Here is a 14,661-nt window from a genome sequence, read left to right on the forward strand (position 1 = left end):
GAGCTCTGGAGTGGAGAAAGGGCCTGGCCGGCTGATATTAATAAGTTCTACCGATCCTGAGATGGCGCGACAGGCCTTCACAGACCGCAGGTGGAGGGCGGTGGCCTTGCCGCCCCGGACCCCCGGCAGCTCGGGGCAGTGTGCGGTCAGGAGAGAGGGGCCCGGGATGCAGCAGGCCACACGGCCTCGCCGACGTCTGGCCCTGGAGCGTCTCCAGGTGCTAGGGTGGGGCCGTGAGCGCCCAGTCAGTCACTCCGGCATGTGGGTCGCGGGTGGGGCGGCGCGGGCGGGCCGGGGCTGAGGGACACTGTTTGCCAACATCTCGGCCAGAGTGTTTGTCCAGCCAGCCTGTGCCGCTCTCAAGCACCGCTGCCTTGCCCTCCCTTCCCCGACAGCTTCTGGCGGCCCAACTGGACGTGGCGTTGCTCGGGTCAATCTGCTAGAGGAGCGCAGAGCCCTGCACGGGTAAGTGCCTGGGGTGGGGAAGGGAGGCCAGGAGGGGGAGGCCGAGAAGACTGTACGTGTTGTGGGGCCGGGGGACTCCAGGAGGAGCGTGGAAGGCGCAGGGATGAGGTGGGCTGGGGGAGGCCCGGAGCGACGCCTGGGCCCGGGCCTGCACTCGCCCCTCCCCGGGCCCTCCTCCGCCACTGCCGGGCGGGCGGCGGGTGTCCGGTGTCGGGTGTCCGATGTCTGGAGCTGCGGGCGGGTGAGAGGCCGGGGCTTGTGGCCGTGGTACGGGGAGCCCCGAGGGAGAAGGCTTCAGCGCACTCGGGAGGTCTGGGGGCAGTTCCGGGGCTCAGGGCGGGCCTCCGGGTCTCTGAGGGGTGTGTGCACGCGCGTCACTGAGCCGGGGCGGGCCCGAGGTGGACGCGTGGGAGGGTCGGGATAGCTTGGAGCTTCTGGACTGTAGCAGAGCGGCCCCGGCGCCACGCGTGTCTCCCGTCTGTCCCGTCCTCGGCGGCTCCTGCGAGCCTGCGCCCACTCGGGCGCCCCCGCCTGTGGCCCCGCAGCGACTGCACCCGCGGACGAGCGCTCGCGCACACGTGGGGTAGGGCCGTGCGGACCTCCCTCGCCCCAGACCTTATGGGAGAGTCCCGGGAACCGGTTTCCCAGCGCGCCGGCACCCAGGGCTGCCCTCCCTGTAGGGTTCGGGCGCCGCGGGCGGGGCCGGCTTCAGGGCCGAGCGTTGCCGCCCGCTGCTGGAGGCAGACCCCGACCGTGGCCCCAGCCAACCCGGAGATGACCTTCTTCAGCCAAGTGGACACTCCTGCCCACTCCTGTTCTCGGGGTTCGCGCGGGCGCCTGGAGGGGTGGGCGTGGAGTCACTGGGAGAAGTCACTGTTTGTAGGTTTTCTCTGGTTGTCTCAGAGCTTCCCAAGGGTCGCAGGGAAGAAGGAAGCATGGCACCCCTCTCTAAGCTTAGTGTTCCTCACCTCCTGAAAGGTTTTTGTTTTTAATTTTTTTTAATATTTATTTTTGAGAGGGAAAGAGAAAGAGTGTGAGCGGGGGAGGGGCAGAGTGAGAGGGAGACCCAGAATCTGAAACAGGCTCCAGGCTCTGAGCTGTCAGAACAGATCTGGATGTGGGGCTCGAACTCACAAACCGTGAGATCATGATCTGAGCCCAACGTAGCCGCTTAACCGACTCAGCCACCCAGGCGCCCCTTGTTTTTGTTTTTAAAGTAAGCTCTACCCACCCACCCCTCACCTAAGTGGGGCCTCACCGAGGTGGGGCTGGAACTCAGGACGGGGAGATCAAAGGTCTCCACTAAGCCAGCCAGAGTCCCCTATAAAGGACTTTTGATCGCCTGCTTAATAGAGACGACTTGGAGCTCTTAAAAAGTGAATAAATAAGTGGAAAGCATTTGTGGACATAGATTTGACACATGAATGGAATTTTCTAGATAAATCTGTATGTACAGTGATTTCAAATTCTGAAGCAAGGTATATATGTACAAAACTTAGCAAATTGCTGTCACCTCTGGTAATTCATTTTATCCTCAAAAATTGCCCTTTTGTAGATAAACTTTATAAGGTAAAGTTGAATAAGATAACTGAAAGTCTGAAAACAGCTGGCTGTTTTAGAAGAATTAGAATTCAAACTATATTCTTAGCATTAAAGTTTTACGGTCCATATTACATTATTGTTATGATTTAGGCTTTATCTCTGGTTTCCCCCGACCCAAGGTCTCAGAGTCATTAAAAACACAATTTTTATTTTGTTGAACAGGGCTGTGGAAGATGTGAGCATCAGGCCAAATCTGTGGTATCTTGGAAAATCCTATCACCCTTTAGAAATTTATTTTTGAAATAAATAGCAGATGTGGTGTTGTCATTTCTCTTTTTAAAGAAAAGTGCTATACAAGAGAAAACAGTTAGCTTAGCTTTTCTTTTTATTGGAGCTTGAATAGCTGGAAGTTTGCTACACCCAGTTTGTTAGATGGGGAAAGTCATTTGAAGTTTGAATCAATGTCAGGGGTTGTCCTGTCAGGGACTGAAAGTGGGGAAAACCCTGGTTAGTTAGTTTCCTCGTTTCTATTTCCTCTACCCTGTCTCTACTTGTATCTGTAACGTCACCTAGACTATATGACATAGTCCTCAAATTACAAAGATGTATAGTACAGGCCCTCATTTCATGGATAAGAAAACTGAGTAGCTGACATCTGCAAGTCACGCAGCTCTTGAAAAGCCCAAACACTGGGGTCCTTGCTAGATGTTCTGTAAGCACTCTGTGCAACGTGAATTTTCCATCTGAAAGCACAGGGGAGGAAGGAGTTAATCCACACTGGTGGGAATCAACAGCCTTAGAATGGCATGCATATTATTTCAGCTGCCTGACCTCAAGATAGCTGTTAGCTGGGTCCCGAAGTATTCTCTGAGGACACAGGGAAGCCAGTGTCTTTCTGTCAAGATCCAGTAGTTAACTTTAATGCTAAAAATCCACATTTGCCGGAAAAGGCAAAACAAACCAAAACTAAAACTGAAAGAGCTTGAGTATCTAATCACAGAGGTACAGTGGAACTTTTCATACCTGTGAGAGGCTGTACCATTTGTGCTACTCCTAGTGATTGTGAGAGGGGAAACTGAGAACACTAAGCACCTGGTGAATAAAGTAGGCAAACAACATCCACACTTGGGCCACCATGACAGTTCCCTGCTGCCCTTCTTTGGGGGTTGAGGGGGGGTAGGGGAGGTCTTTTCAATACCTGGCCTCCCCACAGCTTAGCTACAATTACCTGGATGAGGCTTTTGCCCCTCAGAAGCAATGTGTCATGCACCTTCAAGTCAGCATTTATGTTGCTGCAAGAATTTGCTGGTCTTCATTCTGAAATTTCACATGTGGTACCATATCCTGATGATGTGCTGATTCTGGGCTTACAAAAAACCTCTTCTGTGCTAGTGGAGCACAGTAGAGCTGACTTCGAGCCAGACTGCCCAGCTCTGCCACTTTCCATCTTCTTCATCTGTGAAATAGGGATAGGGAGGAACTGAACTCCAAGGGTAATTGTGAAAATTATGTAAGTTAATGTATGTAAGGTGCTTAAGGTGGTGGCTGGCATAGTGTGGGTAAGCTCTTATTATTAGGGGTACTCTGGGATGGGGAAAGAGGAACAATGTGAATTTGGCACTTTCAGGGTTTTGGTTTTTTGGCTTTACCCACATCATTACTGTTGCTAAGATTCACCCCATTCCAAATAGGAAACAGAACTGAAACCTCAGGCTTCACTGGGTTCCTCCTTTTCTACATGTTTTATTGCTGTGAAAGTCAGTCACTGGAATCGTGGAATGTGCCAACATAAGGATATTTACTGGAACATCAAGGAGTCATTCACTTTGGTTTTTTACCACTTCATCTCAGAGCACTGCAGTCAAGTGTGCTGAGAAACCAAATTTCTTCCTGTGGTTCCTAGGAAGACAGAGCTCAGCCTCTGGCAACCTCTCTTTTAGTGTGGATTTAGTTGGCTCGGCCCCTCAAGAAGCTGTTGGGACCCAAAAGTCAGAAAAGCATCACAGGACATCAGTTCTGTGGCTCTTCTGGCCTTTGAGGGTCATCTCAAAGCAAAATACAAAGGTAGGAAGGGAGCCTGGGAGGGACATGTCTGCCTGATTTAGAGTCAAACATTGCTTTTAATTCTTTTCAAAAATTTTCTCTTCATACTGTGTTCCATTTGAGTTCCAGTAGTTGAATGCTGCAGGAAGTTATAGGATGCAGTTAGCAAGAATAGTTAGAGGCTCAAAAAAGGTTCCTGCTGCACAATGAATAGGGATGAATTTAACTATGTGCTGTGTATGCAGACATTCAGGGGTACCCCGACTGTTGAGCACTCTTGTGTCAAAAGACTGGTGTAAATGAAAGAGCAGCTTTGCAAGGAAGAGGAAGACGAGGGGAAGTGGAAGCCAGGGAGCATTACAGTCTGGCTTTGTGAGTGTCAAGATGAAGGAACTAGGTAAGAGGAGCCATGGTATAAGTAAGTAAGGGATGGTTTAAGAGTGTTTGAACTTAGTTTGGAGAATCAAGGTATTTGAGAGGCATGGCTAGATGGTGAGATTATTGAGGCATTGTGAGCACCAAATTACTAGACAACTTTTTAAACATAGGTGATCCTGAAAAGTCTCAGTAAGTAAGCTTTTTTGTGTATGCTACTATATTGAAGATGAAGTAAAAAAAAATCATCTAGGGTGCCTGGTTGTGTCAGTCTGTAGAGTGTGCAACTAACTTTTGATCTCGGGGTCATGAGTTCGAGCCTCACATTGGGTGTGGAGCTTACTTAAAATTTAAAAAAATAATAAAAAATCAACCAAACAGGAACGCATAAATTAGATGAAACCTCAGTGAAATTGCACCCCCTCCCCCAATAGAAAGCCCCTTGTGAGTGCACCAGTCCCTGGCTTCTTGTTAAAGGAGCCCTCTAATAAAGTCTTTTATAAACAGGGATCCTCTGTAAGGAACCTAGTTATGTCTCTGTTCTCCCAGTTTTTCTGGTCTGTAAATTTAAATTTTATAAAATTAGATATATAGAACAGGTACACCTAAATAAAACCTGGTGACCTTCCAGAATGTACATGAATGTTTTCTCCTGTACATACAGAGTTTTTTATGGTTCCAGGAGGTTGTCTGGAAATTGCCTTGTCCTGTGAAGATGAAAGCACGTAATTTTGTTTATTTAGTGCTACTTTTAAGGGGAAATGGGAAAACTGCATTGTGGTCTAATTTATATTTCTTCTTTTTCCTTCCTTCAGCGTGGCCCTGTTTTGGTTTGGTTTGGGGTGGGTAATTCTGTGAAATCTCAAAAACAGTATTTTCTTTTGAAATAAGTTGTTTGGAGAGAACCTTTTAATTTCTTCCTGTGCCTTTTTTTCTTTTATTCTTTTCTCAGCCATACAGTTGGTGGTTAGGCTCTGAGGTAATAATATGTTTGCTTCGTTGGGAGAAGGCCAAATCTCTGTTAATTTTTTTGTTTCCCTGAGATTGGCCTGTAAAAAGTTAGGGTTTGTTTTGTTTTTTTGATAAAGTATCTTTGGAAATTACGGGATAGAGGTTACACAAACTCTCGACAAAGCGTGCCTCAGCTTTTCTTCTCCTTGTGTCTGAAATGAAAGGCGATACTGTATTTCCTCCAAGCTTAATTCATAAGCCTGCCCCTGCCTGGCATCTACAATTTTAATACTGTCTGCTTTTTGCTTGTTGCTCTTTACAGGTTCACAAACAGAATTTTGGACAGGATATTTGGTGCCAGGTACCAAGAGCCAGTCTGCTGAATTATTGTCCCGGTCGTTAGGATTGCTGCGAGTCTCTTTGAAGGTCTGTGGGTGCACCCAGTTGCCAGCTCAGGGGAGGCACACCTGGAAGCCATTTCCAAGAACTTTTGCCACAGGTGTAAAAGACTCCAGACCTGCAAAGATGCTGAAACAGATACTATCAGAGATGTACATAGATCCTGATCTGCTGGCAGAGCTCAGCGAAGAGCAGAAACAGATCCTGTTCTTCAAGATGAGGGAGGAACAGATCCGCCGATGGAAAGAAAGAGAAGCAGCAATGGAAAAAAAGGAGTCCTTGCCAGTGAAATCCAGACCAAAGAAAGGTAAACTTAGCTATGTCTCTCCTGTGAATGTGTTACTATAATGGCCCTCGGCTTGTTTTAACATTTCACACTAGTTAGAAGCAAGCCAGGTGCAAGTTCCAATTTGGTAGGTGGACCCTAAATGTTATTGAAAATGTTATGGAGATAGTGCAGTTTATCAGTTTGAAGTGTATACTTACATGCACATACCTCCACACACATAGCAATTACCATGAACTTGTGTAGCTATAAGCAGATCTCTTACTTGAAACCAGACCATAAGCTGAAGGAAAAAGTCACCTGTGCAGTTTTGGTTTGGGGGTATTAAGGAAGACTTCTCTCCCACTTAGTCACTAGTGCCTAGTATTCTACTGCCACACAAAGAGTCATTGTATCAGCATTTTTATAGCAATTATGTTTATATTTCTTATACTTTAAGAGATTTTTCTTTGAGTTATCTTTAAAAAACAAAATGTAAATACTGCTGTAGGGAAAAAGTCATATGACACATTTTTTTAAGTAATCTCTACGCGCAACATGGGGCTCAAACTCATGACCCTGACATCAGGAGTCACATGCTGTGCCAACTGAGCCAGCGAGGTGCCCCCATACTGCATATTTTTTAATGAGAGTTAATTTTTCAGATGTACTTCTTCCTGACCCAAGGAGTCCCTGGTAGCTTGAGAGAGCCTTTTGAGACCATGGGGCAGGAATTCTTTGCACCTTAAGACTTAAAGCACATACACACACAGACATAGAAAAGCACACATTAACCACTTCTGTTCTTCCTCCTCCCCCGACACAAATTCTGTCATGGATGAATACCTAAGCTGTTTTTTTTTAAAAAAAAATTTTTTTTAACGTTTATTTATTTTTTTGGGGACAGAGAGAGACAGAGCATGAACGGGGGAGGGGCAGAGAGAGAGGGAGACACAGAATCGGAAGCAGGCTCCAGGCTCTGAGCCATCAGCCCAGAGCCTGACGCGGGGCTCGAACTCACGGACCGTGAGATCGTGACCTGAGCTGAAGTCGGACGCTTAACCAACTGAGCCACCCAGGCGCCCCACCTAAGCTGTTTTAAAAAACAGTTTTCAAGGTCGCTTACAGAGGCATTCAAGGCCAATTTCTCCTCGTTTTTCATTAAGCCAGGAAAAATAAAATTTGATAAATTTTCAGGGTTTCAAAGATTGAGAAAATGAATCACACTTGGGAGTTGGTATATACAGACTCAAAATGAAGTCAGTTTAGTGACCTTACCTTACACTGCCTTTAATGAAAACCTTTCCAATTGAGCCTTTATTTAAAAAAAAAATTTTAATGTTTTTATTTTTTGAGAAAGAGACAGACAGACAGGCAGAACATGAGTGGGGGAGCAGCAGAGAGAGAGGGAGACACAGAATCTGAAGCAGGCTCCAGGCTCAGCTGTCCACACAGGGCCTGACACAGGGCTGGAACTCACGAACCATGAGATCATGATCTAAGCCGAAGTCAGGCACTTAACCAACTGAGCCATTCAGGTGCCCCGCAATTAAGCCTTTCTAATGACATCAAAGTAAATACGAGTATTTCATTTATTATCGTTGGTATCAATAACAGCTGTTTATTAAATATCTATTTTGTCAGACACTATGCAGAGCACTTTTCCTTGCATTATGCCTCATTTTCACTAAACTTTTGCAAAGTTAATATTAATTGTCTGTTTTATGGATGGAGAAACTTAGAATCAGAGATGTTAAGTAATATATGCAAAGTCATACCACCAGTAGGCACCCAGATTTATTAGATTTCACAGTGCTCTATACTACCCAAAATAGAATTTTTCCTTCAGTAAGTAACATGTCCTAATTGAAACATGACTTTCTTGTCTTTCTTAACTGGCTTATGCATCTCTCTGCATTCTTTAGCCAGAGTTTATCAGAGATAGCTGGACCTCTTTGGGCACCATGTATACTATGAACATAGCATATTGCTGTGGTGGGTGACCTTGGGACTAGTGAGTTCTTGCCCTAATGTCAGTGGCCCAGACTCTTTGTAAAACTTTGGGCCTCTCCTGTTTGCTGAAATGGTCTCCTTTGTGATGACTTAAGACAATAATTTCAGTTTCTTTGCTTAAATTCTTCTTTTGCAGAGTTTGAATCTACCTTTTAGAAAATTTATATTATCTTATTAAATGGTCATTTAAAAAGTATATTAATATACTCAATGAATATTCTATCAGTATTTCATGTCAAAAGTTTATTACTCCCTTAAATTTAACACTTGGAAAAATATATTTTGCACTAGTTTTCTCTTCTAACTGCAGAAAAAGGAAAGCTTTCCCGACTTCCCCCTAAAAGATAGCACTTCTCTGTCTTTCATCTTGTTCTGTCTTTGAAGATAAAGCCACAGATAGTACAAAGCAGTGTCATTGCTGGTCCTCTGCTGACCTGCCAAGCCCCTGGCCATTGTTAGCTGAAACCTCACTGTGCACTTCAACTCCTATCAGGCCTGTGCTCCCGGCCTCCCCGTTCCTGCCCCCGCACAGTTTGTACTGCACTGACTTTACTGCTGTTTTTTCTTAGCAGTTCTTAGCCAGGCTTTGGAAAGTGTCCTTTTCTTGGCCCTTTAAATATATCTTATGCCCCTCTCCACCTCTTTCCTTTGCACCATTATAGTTCATCACTTGGCAGCTCTTTTGCTGTCATCTTGTCATTGTTTTCTCTTTACAGTCTACCGTGGTGAGTTTTCAAAGAGTATCACTGAAAGTTTACATATTGTGTATACCAGGAACCTTTTAGAAATCTTATGGCTTGGGGTGCCTGGGTGGCTCAGTTGGTTAAGCTTTCAGCTCTTGATTTCAGCTCACGTCATGATCTCATTGTTTCGTGGGTTCAAGCCCTGCATTGTTCAAGCCCTGCACTGTTAGTGCAGAGCCTGCTTGGGATTCTCTCTCTCCCCCTCTCTCTGTTCCTTCCCCACTCATACTATCTCTCTCAAAATAAATAAACTTTAAAAAAAAGAAGTCTTATGGCTAATGTAGAGAGGGATGAAAAACAGAAATATGGATTTAACGTAGTAATAGATCAGAAAATCATTTCAAACTGTAATGGGAAAATGTGGTCTTAGGAAAAGAATTATGTATCTTCTCTGCCTGTTGGGGGCAAATAACTAGAGGTCTAAGGCTGTGTTGTCCAGTATGATAGCCACTAGGCACATGTGGCTGTTGAGCACATGAAATGAGATTAGTCTGGACTGAGATGTGTAAGAAATGTAAATTACCAGATTTCACAGACTTGATAGGAAGAAAGTAATGTAAAATACCACATTAAAAATTTTATATTCACTACATATTGACATGATAATATCTTGGATAACATGGGTAAAATAAAATACATTAAGATTAATTTCGTCTGTTTCTTTTGATCTTGTAATGGGGCTACTAGTAAATGTATGGCTACAGATGTAGCTCACATTTGGACAGCACTGCCCTAGACCATAAAAGTAGCACCACTGAGCTGATGGAGTATCAGACCCTGAGCTGGGTGCTTAAATATATTATCTTATTAAATGATCACAGCCAAGCCTGAAGCTGAATTACTGTTCACATTTTACAGGTGAGGAAAGTGAGACTGGGTTATTAACTAGCTTGCCCGGGACAACAGCGAGTTAAATGATAGACCTGGGCTTGACCTGAGTCTGACTCTCCCAAAGTGGGTGCTCCTAACAAATATGCCACATGTCGAGCTTACCTGGAGCTAAAGAAGTTACTTTTGTCTGTAGGTGCCTTGCACACTTCGAAAACATATGCTTGCATCAGGGCCCTGCCTTTGTTGTGTGTGATTTCTTTCTGGTAACACAGACACAAGAGGCCTTCACTCAGTAGAGGGTTGCCCAGAAGTTATCTCATTGGGTCTCCAAGCAGACAGAAGCCTAAGAGGTAGGCTGGGATCTTGTTGCTGTGTGTGGTACAGGAGGGGCTATGTGTGCCCTTGAAACAGACATGGATTCATGAGACTTTATTTGCTGCATTCTCATTGCTACCAGGGGAACACATTCCCACATGCAAAGCCTTCCCTTTTCCAGGAATGACTGTAAACCACCTGTTTGTGCCACCTTCAGGGGCACTTCATCCCCTTCCTTCACTCTGGAACTCATTTGGTGACCTCCACTGATGGATTCAGTTCTGATCTCAGTTGATTCCTCAGCCTTACCTGACTCTTGAGTTGCCACTCTGAGTCTCTCACTTGATGTCATGGGTCTCTTGCCCTCTCCATAATGGCCTCTTTTTTGCCTCTGCCTGACCCCTGAATAGCTGTACTCCCCCGAGGGTACCCCACTCTGTACTGGTGGTTTTGTAACCTTGAGGTGGGGTTGGGAGGATCACAGACAGACAGCATTTTGTGCATAGTTTCACAATGCTCACTTACTCCCTAAATTCATTCACAGTCTCAGGGTTCACAGATTCTAGGTTAAGGTCTCTGTATTATCTCCCTGGGGTACTGCCTCTACCTTTCATGGTTAAACATCATCTATATGCCAGGGACACTCAGACCTATACTGCCAAGCCAGGCCTCTCACCTTCTTCTGTCCCCCCTACTTTCCTGGGTATAGTTCAAGCACCATGCAGTTTCTCCAGCTTCTTTTCTGTCCTTTTGTCTCTAAAATAAACATAAAAATTTATTAAAGTTTTAAAGATGAACTTTAGTGTTAGTAATTATAGGATTATTAACCCAGTTTGACAAGTCTAGCATACAATGGGGAAAGCAATGGTCGTGAGCAATTTCAGGAAGTCCCTATAGGACTCTGCATGCACATGGGGCTAGATCTTGCTTTCTCCTGCCTTGTCCTGCTCTTCAGGGCCAGGAGGGAATGTGAAGGTGACCCCACACCCCAGCTTGACCATCAGAGCCCTGTCTACATTCATTGTCCTAGCATCCCTTTTGGTGGTTTTCTCTTTTGCTCTCAGAAGTGTTTCAGGTTGGGGGTGCCTGGGTGGCTCAGTTGGTTGAGTGTCTGACTCTTGATTTTGACTCAGGTCATGGTCCTAGGGTCATGGGATCGAGCCCCACATCGAACCCTGTATCAAGCTCTGCACTGAACATGGAGCCTGATTAAGATTCTCTTTCTCTCTTTTTCTTTTTCTCTTTCTCTCTCTCTCTCCCTCCCTCTTCCCGCCCTCTCCCTCTCCCCCCCGTTCTGTCCCCCAACCCTCTCCCCACTCATGTGATCTCTCTCTCTCTCTCTCTCTCTCTAAAAAAAAGAAAAAAAAAGAAAAAGAAATGTTTCAGGTTTGGAGGGTGCATTATGAGGCCACCTTAATCACAGGTTTTGTAACCTCACCGGCTGGTTTTGAATTCTGGTTCCAATTTCACTAGGTCTGTTACCTTGGGCAAGTTAAATACCCTCCATGACCCTAATTTCCTCATTGTAAAATGGGGTCATTAATAGCCTTGGGTGATACTCTAAATATTTAATGGCAGTCATGGCATGGGCATCAATTAGAAGGGACATGGCCATAGTACTCAAGTGCCCATTGGCCTGGCACTAGTCTTTTGGTACTGGATGTGGGAGTGGGCTGTCCTAGAGGAGAGGCCAGAGTAGTGGGAGATACTGAGAGGTTGGGAGTTTAGGGAAGTATATCAATAGTTTAATAACCTCAGCCCTGGTGATACTCCCATTGTGTTCATATGTAAATTTGTTAGGAGGCCCCTGATGTTGATGCTCTGGCTTCTATTCGCTCAGTTTGGTCTTTTTTGTAGGGACAGGGTATATAATTCTTCTCTCTCCATCTCTCACCCTCTCCTGTTACTATGGTTGACCTTCTGAGTTAGATCTAGTTGGGCTAGAAACCAGTTCCTGACCCTCTGAAGCATAGTCTTAGTTCAGGGAGAGCCCTGAGCATTGCATTGACCTGAACCTGAGATGATCCACACTGACACCTCCAGTCTCTCCCTCCTGCACTTCTGCTGGGCCCGCCACATAGGGAGAAGTCAGACACAATGATGATGTGAGCAGTGTCATGCACTAATGTAGGTAGGCCTGGAATAAGCCTGGCCATTTCCTTGCCAAGGGCATGTGTCACTCCATTTTTACGTGGTATTTTACAACATTGCCTAGTTAGAGACTTTATATGGTGAATGAGGTATGGATGAGAGTCTCTGCACAACAGTTCATTGTGGTGCAGTCCTAAGCAGGACTAATCCACTGTTCTAGAAAAGTTGGTTTTAGAAGTTCTTGAGAATCCCTAAGATAGCAGGCATGAAGAGCACTGCAGGGTACAAACATGATTCAAGGACTGGGAATAAACCTTATAATTAAAAGGAAGTGCTATGAAAAGGTCCCTTTCTCACTGTCCTCTGACAAAACAGTGCATATAATTTCAAGGTGAAGTAGACAGAAAGTCCAGAATGCATGGATAGCATTAAATTATAACAAGATGTAGGGCCTACCTCATTAGGATCTCTTAAGTTTATACCTCTGTCTTAAGGAAGTCCACTGGGGACAGAAATGTGGGTCTGTGTGGATCAGTTTTCAGCTCCTAGCAGACAGGCGCTCTTCTCCTCTTCTTGTCAACATTTTCTTCTTTACCTGTTCTCTGCACTCTCCTCTAGCCCTCCTTCCCCTGGCCTGCTCCCTGGCATCCTTACTTTCTCCCTTCCCTAAACCCTGAGTTTCTTCTATTGAAAGAAATCTTTCAACCATCCATGCTCCTAAGCTGCCCTTTCTGTCACAGTGCCTGGAACATAGCAGATGCTCAGGAAGTATTTGTTGAACAGAGAACTGAATCCTCTTTTACTTCCTCAGAGCACATAGTTACTGCCAGCCTCCACCTCTTCCCATCCTTTTTGTCCTGTTTTTGTAGCCTGTCCCCAGCCTGTCTCCCTAAAAATACACTCTAGGTCAGACACTGCCTGAGACTGCCCTCCCTCCAGGGTCTCCATCCCCCTTTCTGTGTCTCCATGGCACAGAGCACTGGCTCCCTTTTCCTCTCTTGGCTGTATGGCTGTGCATTTCTCCCTAGGCTCCTTCTATATTATGTCATTATTTAGGAATCAGAAGTCCTTTTTTTTTCTCTCTTTTAATCAGAATGCTCTTTTTCTTCCCTTTTGCCTCCCAAATGGAGCACATGCTTTTCCAAGGTTCTCACTAGGCTTCATGCCTTTTGCAGATTCTTCTATGCCAGTGGCTTCAGTGGGGTCAGCTATAAAGTAACTTTCAAATTCACACTATCAGTCTCGGTAGCATTTCTGAACTTCAGTGCCATAGTTCAGATATCTACTGATGCTCTCCATGTAGATTGTTAGTAAAGATAAAAATAATTTATTCTACATTTCCAAAATAGCTCATTACCTGACTCCTCAAACAAATTTATTTATTTATTTTTAAACAAATTTATTTTCTTGCTGTCACTGTTTCCGCTTATTACTCCCCTATCCTCCCAGATAGTAAGTCTCAAAATGTTGGCGTCATCTTTGAGTCCTTCCTTTTCAGCCACCTGTAACTTACTGACCTTTCTCTCATTCAGGCCCTGAGTACCTGCCTCCTGGTACCTCATTGCTCCTCCATTCTGTCCCCACTAACCCACTGAACCACCCACCTCCACTACCCTGATCTACCCTACGTGTTATTACATTTCCTAAGTCATTTCTCTGACCTTAGCACCACCTGCACAGAGAAAGTCATGGACTCTTTGTTGATCACTTAATCAAGAACATGGAACTAATATTTTTGAGCCTTTATCATGTGGCAGGCCTGTGAGGTCTGACTTACTACCTCTGTTTTATCAGGGAGGGAACTCGGGCTCAGAGAGGTAGAATAACATATACATGGTCACATAAAGAGTTGGTAGAAACATTGGGACTTTACTACCACTTTCTGGCTTTATGCACTACAGGGCCTAAGTTTAAATCATTTAGCCAGGTGTCTGGGAGTCATGCCACGTGGCCCACTGACCCCCTGCATGATCCTCAGCCCATGACCAGGTGATATCTAAAACTCTTTTGAGCTCTCACTGAGACACTGATTCCCGATAGCTCTTCACTGATTTCCTTCTCTGATCTTCCATCGCACTATCTTTGGGGAGGTCACCAAACTTACACCCTACTCTCTAAGTTCCATGTTCATCCACCAAAACTCAATTCACAGAACTTCTTTTTCCTTCTGTGTGCTTCCAAAGCAATTTCTCCATCCTGTGAATCCTCACCAGACTTAAAGTCTCTTGTGGTTATAATGTATGTTCCCCTGGTCCTTCAAACAGATCAGTTCCTCTTTTGAAGCATTTCCATAGCATCCTTTCACAACCCCTTCCCCAAGTGGTATTACTTTTATAATTAAATGTTCAACTTCTGTCTCCAATTAGAATCTAAGTTCCCTGAGGGCAGGGGTTGGTCTGTCTTGTTTATAAGTGTTTACACATATTTACCTAAGTGCCTGGCACATAGTAGATATGCAATAAAATGCATTAAATAAGTAACCTAATGCCTTGCTGTTTCTCTCAGACTTTAGGTGAATTGCAGGACAAATGGCCACATCTGTGTTTTCCCTGTGTCCCCTGCAGCATTTAGCTCATCTGCATTGTGCTCAGACTTAGAAACTCAATAAGTTTTTGTAAAATACACTAA

At 45.0% G+C, this 14,661-nt stretch overlaps 1 protein-coding gene across 3 annotated transcripts in view; it reads left to right on the forward strand.

Moving 5' to 3' along the window:
- The first annotated feature begins 279 nt into the window (after positions 1-279).
- Positions 280-14,661, forward strand: part of SH2D4A (SH2 domain containing 4A) — a 62,550-nt gene continuing 48,168 nt past the window's right edge. The window contains exons 1-2 of one of the 3 annotated variants that reach the window (XM_043562645.1): positions 280-465; positions 5,699-6,082. In XM_043562645.1, coding sequence (XP_043418580.1) covers positions 5,902-6,082 — 181 coding nt within the window. In that variant the 5' untranslated portion in view covers positions 280-465; positions 5,699-5,901. Of the gene's footprint in view, positions 466-878; positions 1,258-5,698; positions 6,083-14,661 lie in introns of those variants that run through there. The other 2 variants (XM_043562662.1, XM_043562653.1) reach the window with 2 other exon arrangements.

The sequence above is a fragment of the Prionailurus bengalensis genome, chromosome B1 (assembly GCF_016509475.1).
Source record: "Prionailurus bengalensis isolate Pbe53 chromosome B1, Fcat_Pben_1.1_paternal_pri, whole genome shotgun sequence".
NCBI lineage: Eukaryota > Metazoa > Chordata > Mammalia > Carnivora > Felidae > Prionailurus > Prionailurus bengalensis.